This window comes from Hydractinia symbiolongicarpus, chromosome 5 (genome assembly GCF_029227915.1).
Source record: "Hydractinia symbiolongicarpus strain clone_291-10 chromosome 5, HSymV2.1, whole genome shotgun sequence".
Classification (NCBI taxonomy): domain Eukaryota; kingdom Metazoa; phylum Cnidaria; class Hydrozoa; order Anthoathecata; family Hydractiniidae; genus Hydractinia; species Hydractinia symbiolongicarpus.
The window spans coordinates 2,866,410-2,889,425 of record NC_079879.1 but is presented as its reverse complement, the minus strand read 5'-3'; the positions used below and the strand labels follow the sequence as shown (position 1 = coordinate 2,889,425).

At 32.4% G+C, this 23,016-nt stretch overlaps 2 protein-coding genes across 2 annotated transcripts in view; one reads left to right on the top strand and one right to left on the bottom strand.

The window, feature by feature from the left end:
- The first annotated feature begins 87 nt into the window (after nucleotides 1–87).
- Nucleotides 88–22,113, top strand: LOC130644174 (5-methylcytosine rRNA methyltransferase NSUN4-like). Its single transcript, XM_057449673.1, has 5 exons — nucleotides 88–215; nucleotides 2,153–2,794; nucleotides 3,092–4,199; nucleotides 21,708–21,750; nucleotides 21,863–22,113. Exons 1-3 carry the CDS (start codon nucleotides 207–209, stop codon nucleotides 3,605–3,607), a joined length of 1,167 nt encoding a protein of 388 aa, XP_057305656.1. The 5' UTR covers nucleotides 88–206; the 3' UTR covers nucleotides 3,608–4,199; nucleotides 21,708–21,750; nucleotides 21,863–22,113.
- The window catches only part of LOC130644172 (nuclear pore complex protein Nup107-like), a 28,015-nt gene continuing 8,833 nt past the window's right edge, over nucleotides 3,835–23,016 (bottom strand). Inside the window, exons 3-38 of the mRNA XM_057449672.1 lie at nucleotides 21,897–22,013; nucleotides 21,203–21,228; nucleotides 19,140–19,202; nucleotides 18,921–19,008; nucleotides 18,447–18,538; nucleotides 18,226–18,290; nucleotides 17,878–17,955; nucleotides 16,966–17,023; nucleotides 16,715–16,881; nucleotides 16,052–16,133; nucleotides 15,821–15,871; nucleotides 15,680–15,742; nucleotides 15,064–15,154; nucleotides 13,980–14,065; nucleotides 13,827–13,886; nucleotides 13,615–13,692; nucleotides 13,155–13,234; nucleotides 12,682–12,730; nucleotides 12,539–12,608; nucleotides 11,961–12,022; nucleotides 11,661–11,705; nucleotides 11,195–11,233; nucleotides 10,976–11,072; nucleotides 10,826–10,879; nucleotides 10,636–10,688; nucleotides 8,353–8,382; nucleotides 7,965–8,067; nucleotides 7,692–7,780; nucleotides 6,903–6,974; nucleotides 6,549–6,602; nucleotides 6,318–6,392; nucleotides 5,583–5,627; nucleotides 4,748–4,813; nucleotides 4,497–4,616; nucleotides 4,337–4,387; nucleotides 3,835–4,165 (exon numbers count right to left, since the gene is read on the bottom strand). Of these exons, the coding sequence (XP_057305655.1) occupies nucleotides 4,052–4,165; nucleotides 4,337–4,387; nucleotides 4,497–4,616; nucleotides 4,748–4,813; nucleotides 5,583–5,627; nucleotides 6,318–6,392; nucleotides 6,549–6,602; nucleotides 6,903–6,974; nucleotides 7,692–7,780; nucleotides 7,965–8,067; nucleotides 8,353–8,382; nucleotides 10,636–10,688; nucleotides 10,826–10,879; nucleotides 10,976–11,072; nucleotides 11,195–11,233; nucleotides 11,661–11,705; nucleotides 11,961–12,022; nucleotides 12,539–12,608; nucleotides 12,682–12,730; nucleotides 13,155–13,234; nucleotides 13,615–13,692; nucleotides 13,827–13,886; nucleotides 13,980–14,065; nucleotides 15,064–15,154; nucleotides 15,680–15,742; nucleotides 15,821–15,871; nucleotides 16,052–16,133; nucleotides 16,715–16,881; nucleotides 16,966–17,023; nucleotides 17,878–17,955; nucleotides 18,226–18,290; nucleotides 18,447–18,538; nucleotides 18,921–19,008; nucleotides 19,140–19,202; nucleotides 21,203–21,228; nucleotides 21,897–22,013 (2,633 nt within the window). The 3' untranslated portion in view covers nucleotides 3,835–4,051. The remainder of the gene's footprint in view (nucleotides 4,166–4,336; nucleotides 4,388–4,496; nucleotides 4,617–4,747; nucleotides 4,814–5,582; nucleotides 5,628–6,317; nucleotides 6,393–6,548; nucleotides 6,603–6,902; nucleotides 6,975–7,691; nucleotides 7,781–7,964; nucleotides 8,068–8,352; nucleotides 8,383–10,635; nucleotides 10,689–10,825; nucleotides 10,880–10,975; nucleotides 11,073–11,194; nucleotides 11,234–11,660; nucleotides 11,706–11,960; nucleotides 12,023–12,538; nucleotides 12,609–12,681; nucleotides 12,731–13,154; nucleotides 13,235–13,614; nucleotides 13,693–13,826; nucleotides 13,887–13,979; nucleotides 14,066–15,063; nucleotides 15,155–15,679; nucleotides 15,743–15,820; nucleotides 15,872–16,051; nucleotides 16,134–16,714; nucleotides 16,882–16,965; nucleotides 17,024–17,877; nucleotides 17,956–18,225; nucleotides 18,291–18,446; nucleotides 18,539–18,920; nucleotides 19,009–19,139; nucleotides 19,203–21,202; nucleotides 21,229–21,896; nucleotides 22,014–23,016) is intronic.

The following is a 23,016-nucleotide window of genomic DNA, read 5'->3' as shown; positions in this document are numbered from 1 at the left end:
CCTGTTAAATCCATAAAGTTAAGATTCCTTGTATTTTTAATGTATATTTACTCAGTCCGTAATATATTTATTAGTCAAAATTTCAACATGGAACCTCAAGCTGCGTGGAATTCAATTATAATTTAAAAAAGTGAAGAAAGGAAAATAAAAAAAAGGAGAACGCTAGCTAGCTAGCTACAGATATTAATGTGTTTTAGGAGTGCGTCATGAGTAAGGTAATGCTCTTTGTTTTCTATCTCAATAGCAGTTGAAGGGCTGCAGATGAGTTAGCTTGACAAGAGGGGTGGTGCCAATAAACAAAGCTTTTCTGAAGTCCAAGGCATAGCCGTTTTAGGTGTTTTAGGACTCTAAAAATAGGTTGTTGTTTGTTGTTTCTGCAACTCGCTTCGCTCGTTGATTGCCAATAAAATCTCAAAATCTCCCACTATGCCTCAGCCCCCCCCCACCCAGTCTGGAAATTGTGGCGCCGCCCCTGGTATAGCTAGCTCGCTAGCTAGCGCTAGTTAGCTACAAGTAAGACAAAACTGCGATTGGTGCAGAAACAAGATTTTATTGATTTGGAGACTCAATTTTTGTCTGATGAAAATTGTATTCCTCGTTGGAATCTTGGGGCAAACCGAAGATAAGAAGAATTATGTCTTGTGGGTTTAACTAAAAAATGCAGAAAGATGAGTGCCATCATAGGTGTCATAGGCAATGCGCAAAGTCTTATTACGACAAAAAGTTAAATTTATCTTGAGAGTCGGCAAAAATATTCAGGAGCTTTTTCGCATGTTGAAGTCGAAACGGAGTTAAAAACAGAATTTGGATTTTGTGCGCTTTCGGGAAACGATGTAATGGGATCCAACGCTATCCGGGACATGTACCCTTTTTGTTTTCTGCCTACGTCTCCATGCCCGCCAGAATGAATAACGCTGTGTTTATAAACTAAGGAGAACACCGATTAAATGAATGCGGATGTAATCCAAAAACAAAGTATAACGGGAAAACAATGTAACAGAATTTTTTAAAAATGTAAAATATAAAATGTAAGTATACAACAAGCATTAATCGTACGAAATACAATCCATAACGGATCACGTCGATGATATAAACTACGAAGAACCCCTCTACCAGTAACAAATTAACGTCCACTCAATTAACGTACTAAATATTAAAACTGCGCTAATTATAGTGCCGTTACATCTTTATGGCGTTCTTTTAATGCAAAAGTCTTGGTTACCTTAAGTTCCTTTGCATCTCGAGCCTGTAAATAAAATAAAATAAAATATTTTGTTAATAGAAGCAACCAAAATAGAAGTTAGATTTGATTTTTATCCTTTTTCAATGTTTACGAAAATTGTACAAAAAAATTATGTGACTGTCGTCACCATCTTGTTTTTATATACGCGAAAACGGCTGCAAGAAAACAACGACCAAAAAAAAATATAATATTGTAATAGCAACTTCAAAGGAAAAAACTTTCACGATACAGTATATTCGCGAAATCGTGGTAAATAATATTCGCAAAAATACTTTTGGCAAAATAAAATAATGAATATTATTTGTTTGAAAAGGTTTTAAAAGAGCGTGTGAAATTACAATAGAATGCCAGAAAAGATAAAAAACCCACATCATTATGGATCAATTCAAAGAGTTGGTTAACGATTGTTGCTAGAAGCTAAAAGAAAGTAGCTACAGAGCAAAAAAAAAGTATACGAGAATGAAGTTTCGATTTTTCGAACTTTTGTGATTAAGCTTTTTCTATGGCGAAGCCTAGCTTTAGCGATTGTGGATCTCGTGGAAAAATCGTGAAATAAGGTAGCTAGCTGGAATATATTTTGTAAGAATTAAATTTCGCGAGAATTTAATTATGCGATTTTGCGAGAAAAAAAATTTTTTTTTTTGATTTCGCAAATCGATAGTTTCAATAAATTTGGCCAAAATGTATTTTCGCGAATGGTCAATTTCTCATGCATTACTTGACATATTTAATGCTTTTATTCCACACGCTTTTTTTTAAGAATTCTAACTTTCTAACCAGAGTGGTATTATTCGAGTTTCTCGTTATTTTAAACAGACAATAGGAAAACAATAGACCTGATGTTCTTATAAGCATGTTTTTTTATTCTTTTTGAAATAATCACATCCATAACATTTTATTGTTTTTTAGAATCACTGTGTCAAAATTTTAAAACAAATGGAAACATTCTACCAAACCAGATTTGCAGAATGGAACCGATTATACGAAGACTTAAAACTTTCTAATCGACATTGCGCAGTGTTAAATAAATACTATCCATTTGATACCGAGACGTTTCTTAACACTGAAAATACTTCTCAATTTCATTTGAGAAGTACGGCTACATCAAAACACGAAATTAAAATAAGAGAGGATGAATCAATTGCCAAGTATTTTCTCACTGAAGGTCATATTATTTTACCTTCACTAGAAAGTTCTTCCAAACCATATTGGGTTCTTAAAAGTGATGTTGAAAGTAACGAGGGGATTCTCACTCTCCAAAGAATTGTCAAAAACACGTGTGGTAGAAAACTTAACAATGCGAGACTACTTTTTTCTGATTTCTTTAAATCTCCATACGTTTTCAGCAAAAATAAGATTCTTCCGTATTACCTTCTTGATCTGTCCTCTCTGCTACCCGTACTTGGTTTGGAAATTCAACCAGATGACAGGGTGTTAGATATGTGCGCAGCGCCTGGTGGAAAAACAGTAGCTATCATGCAGTTTTTATCTTTGAAAGGACAACTTGTAAGCAACGACGTCACAAAGGGAAGATTTAACAGACTGAAAAAGGTGCGTAAGACGAGAGTTTATTGCGAAGATAAACAGTATTTCATGATACTGTTTATCTTCGCGAAATGAAACGGCAAAACTACAATCTAGTCATGTTTTTCTTCTTCAGTCTGCGCCCGGTTCCTTTGAATTCTTTTTTTTACACAAAAGATAGAAGAACTGATTTAAGGTATTCGGTCTTAAAGCCAAAATAAATGTTCAAGAGAAGACGAGAATAAAAAATTTAGTTACAAAAACGCCATCACGTCGAGCAAAAATTAAATTTCAGTGATACAATTTATTCTTTCTTCCTCAAAGGTGATAAAGGAGTACCTACCTCTCCACAATACACACAAAAGCAACGTGACAATCACAAATTGGGACGGTCAACAATTTGGTACAGAGGAAGTACAAACGTTTGATAAGGTTCTAGTCGATGCGCCATGTTCATCAGAGAGACACGTGATTCAAAAGCATTTCCAGTATGGAGGGTGGAGTGTAAAGAAAATGAACGAGAATGCAAAGCTCCAAGTTAAATTGTTGTTGTCTGCTTTAAAAACAGTCAAGCCTGGAGGTATAGTGGTTTATTCAACTTGTTCGATATCACCTCTTGAAAACGACGAAGTCATAAACAAGGTAGTACAAATTACTTGTCAACAAAAAGACATACTTTTTGCTGTCGATGATACGTGCTCTCTTATTGACAGTACCATAAACCAACTAGCGGAGGGAACGTTTAATTATTTAAAAACGCGCCATGGAATTTTAGTGTTACCTTCTGAATGTTGTAACTGGGGGCCAATGTATGTGTCGCGAATATTTCGAATCACTTGATGCCTTATTTGTTATTATTGTGTTAAAAGTAATCAAATAGCTTCCGTCGGAGAGAAATTTCAGTGGGTAGAAATTTTTGCGAAATAACATCTAAAAACGAATTTTTTTTTGCCATGCTGCCTATCCTGAAACCCTAGATTCTTTATATATGAAATTATATATGTAACAGCTATTTTGAGCGTGTGTTGGTGCGAATCACTTATCTAGATAAACGAAACAAGACTATATTTTCTGCATGATTGATATTATTTCACCGTAAAAAGACAACGATACAAAATTTAACATCAGTTTTAGAAATATCAACTTCACTTTGCCGGATTTGAAACGGACTCCAGCAATGTTTCTTAGCCTGCATGGTGCTGTTGATTTTGTCATCATTTTAAAAAATGTTCACTAACTGAATTGACATGCTTCTCTGCTGCGTTTTTTTTTCGTTTTCTTCTTTTATTTCGAGTTCGATCGGTCATATCCAAATGCATCACATCCTTCATCCAACAATCCGATAGATGACTCGCGCATTAGGTGCAAAAATCTTTGAAGCTCTTGCTTCTGAAAGACCTTATTAAAAGAAGAAGTATTAACTTGGTGATGTGTAAGTTGCGTATTTTTAATGGCTCGTGTTTCAGCAGAACATTTTAAATTTCTTGATGATTTCGCCACTGTTCAAATGTAAGTTTCGCATAACTTTACATGTTAAAAATGAAGAAAGAAATATATTCTGCTGCATACCTGATACAAATTATGTCGTTTTGATTGAATAACTGTCGCAAGTTCAAGACACTAGAAGAAAAAGAATTATGATATATCTCTTATCACTATAACATGTAGTTGTATAATCTCAAAACCAATATTAAAACAATAAAGTTCTAAATCGGCACATATTACTTACGTCTCTATATTGCATATTATTTTGAAGAACAGAATGCAAAAGGAATGTTAAATAAGGGATGCATAGTTGACGTAAAGAATGTAACTGCTGACCACGCGTATTTTCGCCAGTTTTACCATCCTATGAACATAAAAATGTTAACAATCAGAAACTAGTTTGGAAGCCATACAAAATTTGTAAAAAGTAATAAGCATTAAGTTTGTAAATCATCATAAGTTTAGCAAGCTATATAAATATGTAGTCACACTGACCTGTCTCTTGTCGACCATCCAGCCACCAGGAAATAATAATACATTGTATATGCAATCTGAAGTTGACTAAAGAATGAACATGACTCAAATTTTAAAGGTCAATAGAAGTTTCACGAAATATCTTCGAAATATAATGTTACAAGTAAATATTTTAAGATTAGATATTTATGGATCAATATGCAGTGGTTTGTTAACTTGTTTAAAGTTGTTTACTAAACACTCTTGGCAACCTAATTAGAACGGGGAGAGGACAATTCCAATATTAAAAAAGTCTAACTTTCTCACAACAGAAGTCAGAATTAATTTAATGCAAATGTGTACGATGAAGGTCAGATAAAATTCCAACAGACAATTAAAGAATACCCATACCCCTCTCTATCTATTGTTGACCCTCATTTAGAATGAAAATCGAGCCACTTTAACTTATTAACACCTTCCCCAGTTATGGGCTTTAAAGCACACAAACAAAAGGGAAACTGTACTGAACATTGAAACCTATGAAAATTAAATTATTCTAAAAACGAGAACTGCTCTCGTCACACACTCTGTCACGACACTCACAAAAATCTGTGTGCACCGAAGTTTTAAACAAAAAGGACAGAAATGGTTATTCTCATGGCAGTTGGTGTTTACGAAAGTCAACTGTACTTTGATAAACAGCATACGAACTAAAGCACAAAAACGTTTGGTAAGAAGTTTACACGAATAATAATCTCCCTACGGTAAACCAAAAACCAGAATCTCAAAGACAAACCAAATATAGTATAATATGTATAGTATAACGAGCATAATCGTAACGGGTTGCAATAACAAAGTCGTTCGTATTCTCACTCACTTTAACATGGGAAGACAAAGTTTTATGCCATCTTTCAAAATCAGCCTAAAAAAATAAGCATGCCACAATGTTACAGGGTGAAACATACTTAAGATTTAAACTCCAGGACAATTTATTACATCAATGTTCAGGACAAAACAAACAAACAAAAGCTAGAACATTACTAGAACAGTACGAAGTATCAGAATTAATCTTATCAAGTGAAGTTTTTCGCTTGATAAAACATGCCTTTTCGTGTCAATGTATTGGAAACATAACTATAGTGTTATGACGACTCTTTTTTCATTCAGGTTTAATTTAAGAACAATCGGAGTATTTGGTAAAAGTGTATAGCGGATACTGGTGCTAACACTCTACCGAAATAAGTGCACAAAAATGCATTTGCTAACAAAATGAAATTTGTTTTGAGCTATTCTTGGGCAATAAACGGTACTGCAATGCGAGATTACGGTATGCTGGGTATATTTTTACGAATTACGCGTCTTTTTGTTATAAAGAAACACAATGTTTCTTTACTTTACGCTGAGGTTATATGTACTAAAAAGGTTAATGTTTAAAAAAGCTTCTTTGAAGTTAAGAAATACCCAGGGTGAACTCCAGAAGTCGTGTATCTTCTTTAAAGACGAGTACGTATCCCTGTCCTATGCCTCCAAATATCGGAGACCTAAAGTACATGTGTGTGTTTGCTGTTAAAGATTTTTTTGTTAATAGGACAAATGGATACATAGCAGATACCTGATATTCTTTGGAACTTTCTTCATACACAATCTGATCTTTAAACGTTTGATGTGTGGCCTTTTTAGGTTCGACCTAAAACACAGGTTTACCAATAATTATATTTAGGATATAATTTATGGGCTTAAGTAAATTATTTTAAAAAGGACTTCAGGAAAACAAAACAAAAAACGCGAAGATATACAAATATATGTGTGTCTGTATAACAACCTGCAGAGAGCGTCAACTTACTGGGGCTTGGTGGTAAAAATGATCAAACCATGCATTAAAAGAATCATGCGCATGCTGAAAAGAAAAAGAGAGTTAAAAAATCTTTAGTATTTAAAAATCAGATTTCCACTTTCTTTACCAACATTTTCGAAGCAAATATTATGTTTTTGGTCCAATCAAACCTCTTTTGGTAGTCCAAAACAAAAGGGCTGGACGATGACAAAGAGAACAATCTCATCAGGCTGCAACAACTCTTTAAGATTTTCAACCAGTGAACACTACAACGCTGCTTTAATTTTTAATAATAATTTCTTATAAAAATATTTTTATGAATAGTCAGTAGCGTCTTAATAACTTTTTTTAAAAAAAAATTACAAGGTACGCTTTGATGCAAAGATATTCACGAATCCCATCATCCACCTCAGCAGGAAGCACTTTTTCACCAGCCTGCAAAATAAAAATAAAAATTTGTCAATAGAAACAAAAAAAAAAAACAAAAAAAACAACAAATGAAGGCGCAAGGAAAGGAATAGAAATAGGTTTGAACAGAAAATTGTTTGCGTTTGAAGGTAAAGATTTTCACAGCGTCACAATTTCGAGGAATGTACGTTTTCGTAGGCTGTGTGCGGACATGAATTTACCTTTCGCATATTTGCAAAAAAGGTCGTTGTTGCGCAAAATTACCCTTTTAGTTTACAGAAAAAAATGCATGCATTGTTCTAAAACACTATATTTTGTTGCTAAATATTTTTGACTAGTTGTTTTTGGGAGAAATTTTTTCGCTGCGTGAAAATTAGTATGAAGAGGTGGTCTTTAAAAAGAAATTACAATACCATTTTTTTTTATATATAACGGATACACAAAGTGAAGTAGTCGAGAGGTATATCATTTTCCGCAGCCTTCCACGTGATTTTCGCAAATTAGGGGTAGAAAAAATTTAGATATTTTAGAAAGATATTTTAGCGAATTGTCACCTTTTGTTTGGTTTCGCGAAATTAATTTTCGCAAAATCGACCTGATTTTGCGAAAATTAAATTCTTACCTTAGGGTAGCTTTTTGTTACAACTCCTCTGCCTCTGATGCATGCCGGTATTATAAAAACTCAGCACACTTCATGCAAAAAAATCAAATTTATATAATTTATAATTTAATTTAATGACTTACCCTCATTCTCCATTGTTTATGAATGACGTCAATAGAATCAGTCGGTATTTTATTAAACACCGCCAGCGCTTCCTCATGTTTTCTTTCAGCTAAGAAAAAAAATTCTTCATAAATATTCTTGTCAGACGCTTAAGAAACTAATAAAATGACCTTTTCGAGTGTATTGTATTGAGATTAAACAGAGTTAGCATTATTTATCGTGAATATAAAAAATCCGCATTTTCAAGAAAATTAGTCTGTTAAGTTAGTCAAAGAGAGAAAGTTGTTAGTTACCTAAAAACCCTCTCATTATGGCGTTTGCTTGCTTGATCGCTTCAGCTCGTTGAGATGGATCAAAAACTAACCAATCGATTGAGTTAATCTTTTTGTTGTCGCTCTGAAAGTGAACACATGAAGATTAAAATTCACATAAAGATTTAAGATTTGATCAGACAAAAAAACGAAATAAATATTTTCTGTTGGGCAAAATTGTTAGTCCGACAAAATTTTTATCAAACTCCAAAATTCTTTTTGTCTATTTTGGGTATATATGTTAATTTTTGCGAATTTGCAAATTATTTAAGCCTGAATAAAATAAAATTCCAAAATTGCAAAAATATTCCATTTGCAAGGTCTCTGCGAAATACGGCGAAAATTAAACAACTCTTCAACAAGCAGCTACCTCTGTGTTTTTCTTTTGATCTTCAAAATCCTGAAATAAAACGAAAAGGTTGGTAACTACTTCGAAAACAAGTCAATTTGCTAACCTCTGCAAAACCAAGTGAAACATATACTACAGTATTCTCTCAAATTATCGGACACTTTAAAAGGCGGACATCTCTGATTAGCGGACACTTTGTCCATGCACTGGCCGTTTTTTGGTCGAAGTCTGATAAAAAACTTTCTAAATAGCGGACACTCAATTAACGGACAAGTTTTTTTGCACGAAATGGCAACTATAGGCTTTTTTTCTCTCCAATTAGCGGACAATCCAAAAAATTAGGGAGCAGCATTCAAAAATAATGAAAAATTAAACACTTTAAAACTTAACAAGAAATGTCGGCCTCAATTTTCTTCGCAAACCATTCAATCAACTTTTTTTGTCCATAAAACTCATATACAACTGGTATTTTCGGACCATATCCACCCCCACGATTAACCCTCTTTCCTCAAACCTCAGCCGTAATCGAACTGTTCGGGACTTTCAAGAACATGAAACATATTTTTGATATGTTTTGTGGCATGTGTCCAGCAATGCTTTCGTTTTGTAAAGAATCAGTTCTTATTATTGCTATCGCATTTCCGTCCACCTCGTTAGTTGGCTCATGCCTGCATTTTAATTCCCCCACCAAGGGGCTCCATGTAGACATGATATCCTCTAGCAAAGGATTTGTACTGGTACTCATTCCAATCTTTTTCGATGAGTATGGGTATGTCGACCTCAGTAATCATATTTGTTTTACCATGGTTTTACCGAATAACTTTTTTTATGGACAATGAACTAAGATTTGCTTGTTTTTCAAAAAAATCCTTTGAATGCTAATTCTCGAATATCGAATGAAAAATGATCGAATGCATTGATTCGATCGAACGGGTTGATTCGAATGTTTTAATGCTTTGAAAAAGAAATATTTTTTTTGGAATGAACAATATTTTCGTCATCATCATGGCTCCTGTTAACTTGAAAAAACGTGAAGCTGGGAAACTTAACAAACGCTGCCTGACATTAGATGAGAAAATCAAAATATTAGATGACAATAAAAAGAAAAAAAAATGAGTTGTAGAGACATTTCTATAACATATAATATTGAAAAGACATAAGCAGCAAACCTTTTAAAAAATGAGAAAAAGCTCAGAGTAGAGTTTGAAAACTTTCGAGGCAAAGGTTTCAAACATTAACAGAGAATGCCATCAACGAAGTTCTTTACATGTGGTTTAAAAAATGTAAAGCGTCTGGTATTTATGTAAATGGTCCTCTACTCAAAGAAGAAGCAATGGATATCAAACAATCTCCAGAACTGGATAGCTTCAAGGCATCGGAAGGCTGGTTGGATAAATGGAAATCGAGTCATGGTATAAAAGAAAAACAAATTTCTGGCGAGTCTCACGACGTTTCCACGACTAATATTGAATCTTGGATGAAATGAATACAAGAACTGTGTAAAGGATATGCGGATTGAGATATACTAAAGATGGATGAAATTGGGTGTTTTGTTAAAGCTTTGCTCAACAAAGGTTTGCCTAAGAAAGAAAAGAAAACCAAGATGTTTTCGGTTAGCTAGTGCAGAAGATAAGCTTAGTAAGGTCATGTACTTTGCAGACCCAAAGTCTTGGATGCAGGTGGAAATCATGGAGAGAATCCTCGAAAATCTAAGCCGTCAAATGAAAACAGAGAAAAGAAATGTCATTTTGTTTTTGGATAACGCGACTGTCCATCTACCGCCATTGGTAGACAAGTTTAGCAACATAAAGATCGTATTTTTGCCGAAAAATACCACATCTCGCTTGCAACCTCTCGATGCTGGAATAATTTAAAGTTTTAAATCTAAGTATCAAAAAAAAAAACAATCTATTAAAAAATTTTTTCTCCAAATAAATTTTTTTTAAACAACCTTTTCGTTAATTTAGTGGATATTATGATGTTGATATTTGTTTGTTATTTTAAAAAAAGTTATATTACGTTCAATTTAGTTGTTTTCTTCTTTTTTGTGTGTCTAAGTCCAAAAAATTAGCGGGTACCTTACCCGCTAATTTTTTACGTTACACATTTCGTATAGAAAATCGCATTTTCTTTAAATTTTGAGCTTATATTGTAAAAATTTCCAAAAAGCGGACACCTCTAATTAGCGGACACTTTGTTCATGCACCAAGGGCATCCCCTAATAAGAGAGAATACTGTATTCCAATACAAAAATAGTTTATCAGCATTTTCAAAAAATAAAAATTTCTCACCAAAAAAACTTACATGTGAACGAATATTCTCTACAATTTGTTTTGTGATATGTTTTAGTTCAAGTCCTAAAATAATTCTACATATTAATAATAATTTTTCGCAAATCGACAATATATAATTTTACGAGGCCTAATTACGTAAGTACGTATCGTCGAAAACAAAGACAAATTTGACACCTCAGAAGGAGGGTTTCAAAACGTACCTGCTTCTTCGGCTAGTTCCAGGTACATTTCTCTAGCCTCCGTGTCCTCGATGCCTGCACAATAAGACAATGTTGAATTTTACACGCCAAAACAATGGGTTTAAATTTGCATAGTAGACTAAGGGCATAAAAAAGCGCAAAAGGAAATACCTTCCAAGAATCGAGCGTAAACATCAACTTGCATTTCTGCCGGTAAACGAGCCGTATAAACAGCAACAAGAGAGTTGTGTTTGTCTTCTATAAGAATCTGCATGAAAAACACGAAAAGGATTGGCTTTGAAATTAAAAAAAAAAAAAAAAACGTTTCTAAAGAGGGAAGAAGAAAATCTAAATAAGTCGCAGTAAAAAACATTGAAAACGGAAACACACCTCTACGTATCGCCGCAAAACTTCCACGCATATTTCTTCCTAAAATTAAAACAAAAAACAAAAATAGAATGTTCCAGGCGCGGTAGTACAAAACAATGTTTCGCGTTACTTTATAGCAAACTCTTGAGAAATTTTAGCATGTATTTCTGTAAATAGCCGTGCCTTATTGCTATGACAAACTGGAACTTTTTAAATTAGTATTTGTACTTTTTTTTCTTCTTTGATCAGGGCTAAAAATATTTCGATGCTTTTTTAACCAATATATTCAAAAAACGTCTGTGAACGTTCCAATAAGCGAACCTTCACAAAGTCACTCACAAAGCGTCCTGGACACTTATTCTATTAAATACGGTTATTCTCGCTATTTTTAGGCAAATCCTAAAAACTAGCACATGCTAAAAACTAGTCTTTACACGCGCAACCTCTCATGACTAGCAATAATCAGTATGTTTAGGTTACTTCTCACCTGAGTTTGAATTCCAACAGCTTGCAAGAACAAGACAAGATGTGCCTAAATAAATAAAATATTAAAAACTTAAAAACCAAGGCAGACAAACTGACTAATAGTGGTGACAGTAGTCGCTGCCGTGGTGTTGACCATCAAAAAGGTCCAATTGTTACATTTTCTGTTATCTCTCTCTCTGTTATCAACTCTCCTTTTCACAAAAGGATGTAAACACTCAACAAGCATGGAACATAAAAGGAAACGTATAAAGATGTAAAATAGTCTTCAGGAAGAAAATTTCATTATAGTAGTTCTCCTTACCATACATCTTGTTAAATGTGCATTATTGATAGATAGGTATTTTTTTAACTCCAATAACAAATCTAAGAAATAATACAAAAAAAACATTAAAAAATATAAACAACTTAATTTTCTACACATCTTTAAATAAAAGTGAGATATGCATTGCAAAAATATAGAAGATGAAGGCTTTTCTTTCTGTATTTATATTCATTTTCTTTATAATAACAGTGTTTCATACAAAATAATCACATATAATAGTCTCTGGGCGGGTATCTTTATGATACACTGCTTGGGTTATAAAAAGTTCTAACGTTATTCCAAGCCTACAGACTTTAAAATTAGTTTACATTAAAATGAAACAGCAGCTAAGCATCACGAGCAATTTAAAGGTAGTGAATGAGCATATCTTAGAGGTAAAAATTTCACAAGTACTAACGAGTTAGTTGACTGCGTAAATTCACAAAACTTAAAATTTTAAAAAAAGCAATAGGATATATAAAAAAATAGTTTATTCGCCCAATGCGTTGATCTAATCGCAAACGTTCATTTCCAAAATTTTATAAGAAGAAATATGGTTTTTGCACAAGACTGCATACCGTCAATTTCATTCAAGATTATGTTCGTTTGAAATATTCTGTATGATTCTCCGCATTGTTTTCGAATGTCCTACAAAAGAGTAAATGGTTGTATTCAGATTGCAAATTATACATGCTACGTGTTTGCAGTGTAAAATGCTCACCATATTAGGGTGAGCTTTAATTTGCTTTATTATACCTTGTGGCGTTAATCTGAAAATAAAAATGGTTACAATTAGCGAAAGTAAATCTTGAGAAACCTATTTTGTCTGATTTAACATCTGATTGGACATTATCCCTTAGATTTTAAAAGACGCGCATTGGCGTCAAAGCAAGCCCAAAATACCGACACTTTATCTAGAAGTCATAACTCGTGACCACTTGAAACATCGAGATATCAAAATACATGCATCTATGAAAGTGAAATAAATTTTCTTCACGGCACGGTTTAAAGATAAAAAAATCATCAGTATTTTGATTTTTTTAGTAAAAAAGCTTTTTGACGTCTAAACGTAGTACACAATACACAATTTACCGACATATTAACGATGTGTTTTGATATCAGAAATTATTCTCTGGCCACGTTTGTATACCATATAACGTGCAAACAGACTCAGCTAGATAAATATTTGCTTACTCGTTTGTTTGTACTTGTTCCCAGTACTTTTCTGGGAGTTTCACTAAACTTCGGCTTGTGCGAGGATGATTGCGTATTTCCTACAATAGAAACAGACTTATTTATGTACACATTGAAAAAACGAAAATTAATTATATGTGAGATTATATTAATTTTTGCGAATCAACTCTTCGCGAAAAATTACAATGGACACTATTAGCGAAAATAAAATTATTCGCAAAATTTGTGGTATATATAAAAATATAATGACATGTATATGCTGGCAAAAGGTACATTTAAAATAAACTATAAAATATGTATATATATATAGTCTCTCCGTTCCCTTCTGCAGTTTTTTTCAATTCTGTTGTTATTGCCTACGATTTGCAAAAATTATTCATCGCAAAAAACCAAGTAGTGCTAAGGCGCCAAAAAATTAAAATTTGTATAGACATCTTTTGGCTTACATAAAAATGCTCACCTGTTCGACATTCACATCTACAAGTACTTTGAAGTACGCCCACACACAGTCCTCCCAAGAGTTACACGCTGGTAGAAGCTGAAAAAAAGAGGCGCAGTAAGTAACTTAAAAAAAACAAAAACAACGCGCATTGATTAGATTGAAACAAATGTTAAGACAGTACACTAATTCTGTCTATATCGTTTAGTATAAAATGGTAAAAAAACACATACCTGCTCGAGATTGCCACTGAGTGCAGCATACATGGCTTTTTCATACATGTTATACGACTTCTGCACAAAAAAATCAATTTTAAATTAACATCAATTGAATAGAAAATGATAACTGCAAGACAATATACAATATCAACCTATAGTGGACTTTACCTCCTTAGACAGAGCCCAACAATTGATCTTCCATAGGTCTCGGTCAGGATTCCCTTCTGCAGGTAAAATATCTTCATCTGATTCAGCTGAAAAAATTTGACGCTTTTAACAAAGTGACGATAACACAGTAATGGGGGGGGGGGGGGGGGGGGTGATTTTTGGGCAGAAAAATACAAAAATCTCCGAAATCTTTTTTTTACAATGCATTAAGGCAACTGTGCAAACAACTGGTAACAAATATTCTCCGTGTAAAATAATCGTTCTATCACCAGTGTATTTATTTTCTAGTTGTGAATGAATTAAAAAAAATGACACAGACACTACTTGACAAATTTTCCAAGTTGAAGTTTTGCACTGCTAATTATTTTGTACCCCGAAATTACAATTTTCACCTTTTGAGGGCATTTTCAAAAAAAGAGAAAAAATTAAATCATGCAAAGTATATTTAAAGAACCCATTTATTTCGCCCTGTCTTCAAATATTCAAAAGACTTTGGAGCTGGTTGTATGATGAAATCAAAAAGTCAGTGCGACGTTTGCAGATATTTTAACATTGTCAGGAACCTATTCTTCATTGTTCAAAAAGATAAAAAAAATCTTCATTATAAATGCGCAGGATTTGAAAAGATATTTCCTTAAATTGGGTTACAAATAATTTCTCAAATCGACTTCTTAAAAAATGTAAAATAATTCAAAATCGACATGGTTTAAGTTGAATAGAAAATGTAAATTTAAAACAAAATCAGTCATGTTAAAGTTTGGATATCAACTTGTAAAGGATTATTAAGGAGAGAGTGGTTGGAAATATTCTTCAAATTCATAAAAGGGTTAATAAATTGGAATAGATGGATTTTAATGGTGACGTTTAAAATAGGGGGTCACAATGGTTTTAATTAATTCTGTCTTCTTTTGTCAGAACATTTTAAGGAAAACAAACATGTTATTTTCTTCATTTTTATTTTTCCACCCACCCTAAAAAGTCGACCTTTAACAACCATACCCTACAATTAGGTTACCAAGCGTACATAAAGCAGCTCATTAGGTTCTACATATTATTATTCCTACAGATAAGTATTTGATCCTACTTGTAAAATAATTCGGATCATGCCATAATCTCCAGCCATCCAAACTTGCAGCTCTCCAAAAGTGACCTTGCTCACAACAGAGATTTTGTGCCTGGAAAGTACAAATGGTTGCATATAAAATGAAGTAATTTAGCGTTGTGCAGCTTGTTTTCACGTTTCTGTTTTCATCATTAGAATGATGACATTCTTTAAATAGATGGGTGGATGCAAATAAAAAACATGATAACAAGCAGGATAGCCAGAAATGTGCAGGGTATAGGGATTTGTCAACGTTGTCAGCCTCATGTCCATAATAGGAAACACAGTTTTATTTTCGGACTACACAAAAGACGTGTTTGGGTTACTAAAAAAATCCTGAAAATGATCAGTTCAAATTTTGTTTCAGTAATTAAAAACTCCTTCATTTTTTTCTCAATCAATTCAAGTTTCAATTTATTAACCTGTTCTAAAGAATGCTTGCCACCAGAAATCTCAGTTTTTCTCGCTTTTTCAAGGCGGATATTTTGTTTTTCTGACCTGGTGAAATTAGTATTTAAAAAAAAGGACACCACAGGATTTTTACAAATTGAATTTTAACACAAATTTCATTTTGAACTTGAAGGGATTAACATAGTACCTCTTCCAACTTTCCCGCGCGAATATAACGAAACATGTAGAGCAGCAGCTGTTCTTCATCTTGCTGTTATAAAAACGAATACAGAAGTTAAAAATAGTAAGTGTGACCTTGGGCATGAGTTAAATGAAATTTACAAAAAACCTGATCTAATGTTGACAGTTTTCGCTGCTGTCGCATGGGAGCATCCGGGTCCTAGTAGTTACATAATATAATATAATATAATATAATATAATATAATATAATATAATATAATATAATATAATAAAGTTTTATATAAGAACATGTTATTTTTCATACCAAGGTCTAATCACCAAGATATCTGAAAAGGCTGATGTTTGATTTAGAAAAAACAAATAAAACAATTCAACGTACCACTTCAGTGATAAGATTACTGGCAAGTGAAGGGTCTCTGCTTCTCATTTTTATTTGTGATAGGTCATGAACCGTGTGTTCCCTAAAGATGAAAAAAACTCTTTTTGTCTTGCTAAGTTTAAAATAATCTGACGACAAAATAGAAAAACAATGTGTACGTTCACATTCTGCAATTTTTAAATGTAAATAATAATACAGCTTAAAACCACTATCCATGTGATGTAATATATTGATTTGTGTTGAGAACAATTTACATGCACACTTTTTTCTGCAGGTAGAAAGTATAAACAACAGACTACTGAAGTCAAACAAACCTATTTAAAACACGAAACATTTGCCTAGAATTGCTGAAGCCTTTTTTAAAAAATAATTATTAATTTCAATGCTTTTTGGATTTTGTGCTTCCAAGAAATGTGTATGAATTTCAATAAAAGAATGAGATGAAACTTGTAATTTATAAATTCTACAATAACCAGCTTCTATCACATCCTTCCATTAAGTGTGTACTTATAACGGATTAAAAAGATTAAATGAATGCAATCTTTTGTCCATTTGCATAACCTATGTGTGTTCACAGACAATAATTATTGTTAACATTGTGCTGGTATTAATTTTCAAAATTTTAGCAAAATTTACAATAGTCACAAATAAGTGACCACCTACCAATATATAGAATCAGAATGAAACTGTAGATTATCTGTTGCAAGAAGGTCTTCTAACTTGTCTTGCATGTTTCTTTCCAGCCAGTCAACAATAATTTGGCATTGCCTTGTTGATGCTTCGTGTTCAAACAACCGTTCTACAATTAACTTCTCACTTTTCGCAGAATCCTAAACATTACAGAAAGGCTTAGAAATTCTAGAACTTTTTGATTTTAAGGGACAATAAAAATAAAAATAACATAAAAAGAATACTATAGATGCTTCTTCTAACTCCATTTCCACTCCCATGCTTTCTGACAATATTCGATCCCTATGATTTAAAAAAAAAGGTAAAATAAATTGCATACATATTTGCGATTTTTTATAATTCTTTAACTATAAGATGAGTAAAGCAATAAACTGGTTTACTTAATAACTTTACTGAAAGCAAACAATGTACAGACATATGACAGAAATATCTCTATAATAAACATTAGTTTGCAAGGCCTTGAGCGTTTGGGTATTATCTTGGCCGCCTACAGCTTAGAACCAAGTTTTTTGAGAAAATTAACATTTTAAGAAAAATACTAGCAATATAAAAAACTACACGATTTGGGTGTGACACACCTTAAAACAAGATAATATTTATCTGGTTTTATAAGATGGTTGTTTTTCATGCCCTATAGTTAACTGGAATGAAGGTTTTTGTCTCTAAGGGAAGTTAGCACCTATGAAATTTTAGATTCGGATTCACTATATCTTAAATTAAATCTCATAAGATTCTAGTTTACAGTTTTCAATATTTTCATTGCATTGACACAGCATTTTGGAGAAGCACTCTTTCACCAATGTCATTTTTAAAATTAATAAACAAAAAAATAATAAATTATGGGAAGTTTTGTCAAAAAAATGTTTAAATTAAACTTCCAGAGTGAAACCAAGGTTATAGAGTCCACATCATTATTAAAATTTAGCCAAGTGACAATAGATATTTTTGCAAGTTAACTTAACTCATTACCGTATTTCTAAAAATTTATCATGCAAGTCAAGTCATCACTAATGCTAGAGAGGTAAGTTTAAAAAACACTGGAATGTTTTGAACATAACTGCCTTCAAAATGTCAAACCTTTTAATCAAACACAAACTAGCAACCTAAACATGAACTCTTTTATGATATGCTCCTACCTGAAGAGGGAGCCAAGCAGGCGCCATGTATAACACTCTTGGTACAATTGGTTCAACAAATTAACTGCTTTCTTTAATCTAAATTAAATCATTGTGTCGCCTTGTAACATTAAGTAAGTACTACGCTTTTTCTGTAAGAATTGATCAAACCTAGAGGCAGGTTGAATGTCAGACCAGTGTGATCTTTAAAAACGTTCACATAAGTTTTTTATAGTGCAACTCACTTTGTAAGTGTGTAATATCACTTCAGTAAAATCAATTTAAGAGATCATTTGAACTTTTTTTTATGTTCATACTCACACTTAAAGCAGAACATAGTTTTTCACACCTAACACAAACTAACCATACCTTTTTCTTGTAGGATCATTCTTGTGTATATATGATACTAGAGTTTTAATATTTTTTCGACAAATCTAAAAAGTTATTACAGAGCTAAATATTGATTGAAGTGTTACAATTTTATACAACATCACGTCTGACGATACTTTTAATACAGTATGCATATAGGGTGGCCTATTAAGATAGGGTGGCCTATTAAGGACTGATATGATGCATGTATATTAAAATACCTCCTCATACTGTTCAATGAGTTCAAACACATCTGCTGAATGAGGATGGTTGCAATAAAGTTGCATGAAATCTGAAAACATATCAGTACAACCTAAAATAGAAGGAAAAAGAATTAACTATAACAAAAAATAATGGTCACCAGATCACTTTTCATGATTATCAGAGATAATTAATTAGATTTCCCATCCAATGATCTCGATGGTTTACACAAAATTGCATTTTATTTAAATTGAAGTTTTTTTCAGTTAGGATGACACCAGAATTTGATTTGTTAGCTAGCCTAGTCTGAACATTTCACGTCTGAAATATGTGCATCAAAAATAGCACCCATCCTTGAGCACATGCAATTCTTACTGTTGGCTAGCTTCTTCAGAGGACATTGCACAGCAATACAAAGCTTCTTTGCAAGCATAAAGAATAAGATACAAAAAGTAATTTAAAAACTTCAATGGCAGAAATTTAAAAGGTTTTACCTTCAATGCCAGCATCTTTTTCCATTGCAAAGGATGCATTCTTACTGTTAAAACTTTGATTGGGATGTGAAGTTACATTGAAAGACTTCTAAAATAAATTAACATAGTAAATTATATATCATTATTATGCTACAAATTGATTCTGAGATACTGTCTGGCAAATTATATAAGGAACAATGACAATGACATCAATAAACAAAAACTTAATACAATACTTACCCCAAAGCTACTTGGACTGTCATTGTAAAGTGGTTTAGCAGAATCATTTAAAGAAGTGTTTCTCTAGAGAGATAATTAAATATTTAAAATTCTAGGAACAAGGAGACTGTTACTTAGACTTTTATTGTTCTCATAAAAATATTTTTTAAGCATAACGACAAACAAAATGGCACGTGGTACATCACATGTCATGCAACAAACATCGCACCCTTCTATATATGCATGCAAAATATAAAAATTGTTATGAAGCCATTTTTTAATGACAATGTAATAGTCTCTCCTCTAAATCTTCAAAAAAATGGTAGTTACTTCAAAAAAGAATATAAATAACACAGCAATAAAGGTAGCAGAAACTATATGTTCTCTATAAAGACTTTCAAATTTCCTTATTACTGGCACGCAACTGGTATAATTTTTTTCTCCACAGAACTAAAGCTTAACAGAAACACCTAAACCTATTTATTCTAATTAAATGGTGACAAATTATAGAACTTGATAGTTACACTAAAACTGTCAAATCAGATTTTGGAAAAATTGTATCTTACCATACCTCTAAATCAACTATAGAATCTGGGTAAATGCGAGTGAGCATACACTGTTTAGCTCAGTTAACATTGTGTTTCTTTTTCTTTTCATTATTACACAAGGACCACGATAGTCCATGGTACAGGACATATTTTTTTTAACAATCACAGACTACCATTATAGTCTACACAATTGAAATTTAATTTTCCATTGTGGAGTCCACACTAGATTTACTTTATTGTTAGAACAAACAACAAGGAAAGAATTATTTGTCAACTAGTCGATAAAGCCCGTGGAAAAATCCACTAAGGTAGGATAAAAATGAAAAAGAAGCGTAATTTGAATTTTGATGACCTCAGCAATTCACCCACAAAAGAAATTAGAACCTTCTATTTGCATTGCTCTATTGTGTAGAGCTTAAACTGCTGATTAGGAAAATATGATCATGTACTTTTGACGAACGGTTAATGAGATATAACACAGTTTAAAAATTTTGTTGACGTCAGCAATGGCCTGTTAAATTTTGACAAACGGTTGCAGAGATATTAGAGTTTGAAGGTTTTTTGATGACGTCATCAACCCGTCCATTCCGAAACAGATTTAGGGACCCAGTTTTAGGAAACTTATCCAAATTGGTCCCAGGTAGTCCCTAGTTACCCACACGGTGAAAAATCATTGACGTCACCATCTCGTTTCCAAGTTATTTGCCTTCAAAGGTTTAGGTGCACTGTAATGGCTTCAATAATTTAATATAGGATATTGACGTTAAAGTAGTGTTATTGACGTCATGCCGTAACGTCAGAAAATTTAACATTTAAGACATAACTTTTTTAGCTAGATCAAAGGAAAATAAACACATACACTTTGCCTGTTACAGACACACAGACACACATAATCTCTGTATTATTACAGAGATGAAACTAAAAACCAACAGCAAAACATTGTTTACCATTTGTAGTTATAATTAGTATTTTGATTCTTTGTCGATCAATCAATAAAAAAATTTGTTAAATTACAAGTATGCAAATTGTTAGGCTATTATTCCACTTTATTGACAAATTTGTCCTTAGTCTTTTGTTAAAAAATTGCATTACTGCTCTGTTACACAACCATTTCAACAGTACTATAGGATTATATGGTAAAATGAATGAGATTTGATTCCTGTGTTGGGTTTTTGTCTTCCTTCCATTATGGTTCTTTTAAGAAATCATGGATTTTTGTAATGAACATTATTAAAACTTCTGTTATTTTTAAACAATTTTTAACTTTCATGCCATTGCACTTCCGCTATCATATAAAAAAGATTAGAGTTACTCTTAAAGCTATAAGTTAGTTTCTCTAAACTCTGTAAAACCTCTAATAACTTTTGACACTTTTGTATCCACAAACCCATTAAATATAAGCAACTACATCTTTAAAAAAAACCTCCACACCCTAAGTAAGCACTTAATGAACAGGGAAATTTAAGAAACAACACCTATACACAAATAATTGAGACTGGTGAAAAGTGGCCTTTAGACAAATATGAAAGTACTTACTAGAAATGTTGATGGTTCATCATCAACTATAAAAATAAATAAAAACCATAAAATTATTAAAAAGGACAGAACTATACATTACATCTTACTTTTTAATAAAAATACTATTAAACTCTCTATCCTTGTTCATATTACTTAAAACGAGAGTCGAGAGTTTAACATGGGGACATCTAAAAATTATGGAGGGAGGGAAAGATATTGGTGATTTTCATTTAATATAGTTGGTAAAATCATCATAAGATACATAAATAAAACACTAATCGCCTTTTTATTCAAAATTTTTGGAGAGCACACCAAACACACTATAAAAACGTGTTAGGTAATTTTAGAAGATTTTAGAAGGAAATAAACACTATAACCAAGATTTTCATAAAATAAATATTGGTTAATTATAAAATAACTTGAAACAAGAATCAATATTAGGAGATTAAAGGAGGAATTAATTTTTTCGGTCCAAATTTTAGGTTATTTAAGAGATGTGGCAACTATGTGTCTTTGTGTTTAGAGAAGGGGAGGAGTTTATTTGGTGAACAAGAGAGGTGACAAAGGTGAGAACAGTTTTTAAATGTTCCCCATTCTAAACAACAATGAAAAGAACAGCATTTATATTCTCCAATTAAACAATCACTTTAAATTTCATGTTCTTGCAATTACTTTCAGGTTACAAATAATCATCTTACATCTTTATACTTACATAAACTTTCTTTGAGTCTGCTCTTTGGTAGAAATGGCATTGGTGTACCAGCCTCTTTTTTCAAAGGAGATGCAGAACGATACCCTGGGCTTGCACTTTGTTCAAGGATTTGTAAAGCTTTATTTATATGTTAAGAAAATACCATGTTTTCTGCTTACAATTTAAAACATGTATATATTTCTTTAGTAACAGGAATACATTTATGAACTCTTTGGTATATATTGTACCTCTGTGTTTGAAGAATTGAGCTATAACAATCTTTGAACTTAAATCACACGTTCAACAGTGGGGTATTAAAGAACCCGAATTTGTCACTGTAATAAATAATTTTATTAATTTAATTAATTAATGGTGAACGTATAGCTAACATATCAACAAGCAACAGATGTGTGCTTCTAATGCTTTATACTAAATGTGGCTAGGTAGACTTGTGTACGTGTGTAAGGTATAGTTTATAGGAAGCATGAGTTCAGCATGAAAGCCTGTGTTTTTATTTCAATCAAAGCAAAAAAGCAAGTAGCAGCCACATTTTGTTGAATGGCAAATGCGAGTATCCAGTGAAAAGTAAATGTTACCAAGGCTTTGGTTATTGCATGTGTTAAATGTTCAATAGGCTGTGTGCTTATAGGTAATAAGGACAACATTATGACAAAAAGTCACAATATATCGAATGGTCAATGCCAGGCATTAACCCTAATTAATCATGTTGTGGAATATGAAAATTTGCTGAGTCAAGTTTCAGCAACATTTGGTTCAATAATTAAGTGGTTTTCCCTTAACAGCTAATATATTTTATATCCAAGCATTAATTTTTTGTGCAGCTATATTTCAGGGCATATTTTTTACGCACACAAAACACAAATTAACTTAAGGGAAGTATAATTTTTACAGGTACATTTTTTTGTAAATTTTGTGCTTTTTATCTGTTTCAAAACATAAAAAAATCCTAACAAAAGATAAAATTTGCAAATATTCATAGATTTTTAGGGTAATGCTCGAAGTATCTTTGATGCTTTTGAAAGTGTAATATATTTACTAAAAAAGTCATTTTTGTTAGGATGTTTTAAAAACCCACCACTTTAGCAGTTTAAATCTGTTCAAGAACTAATTTTTCTGCAAA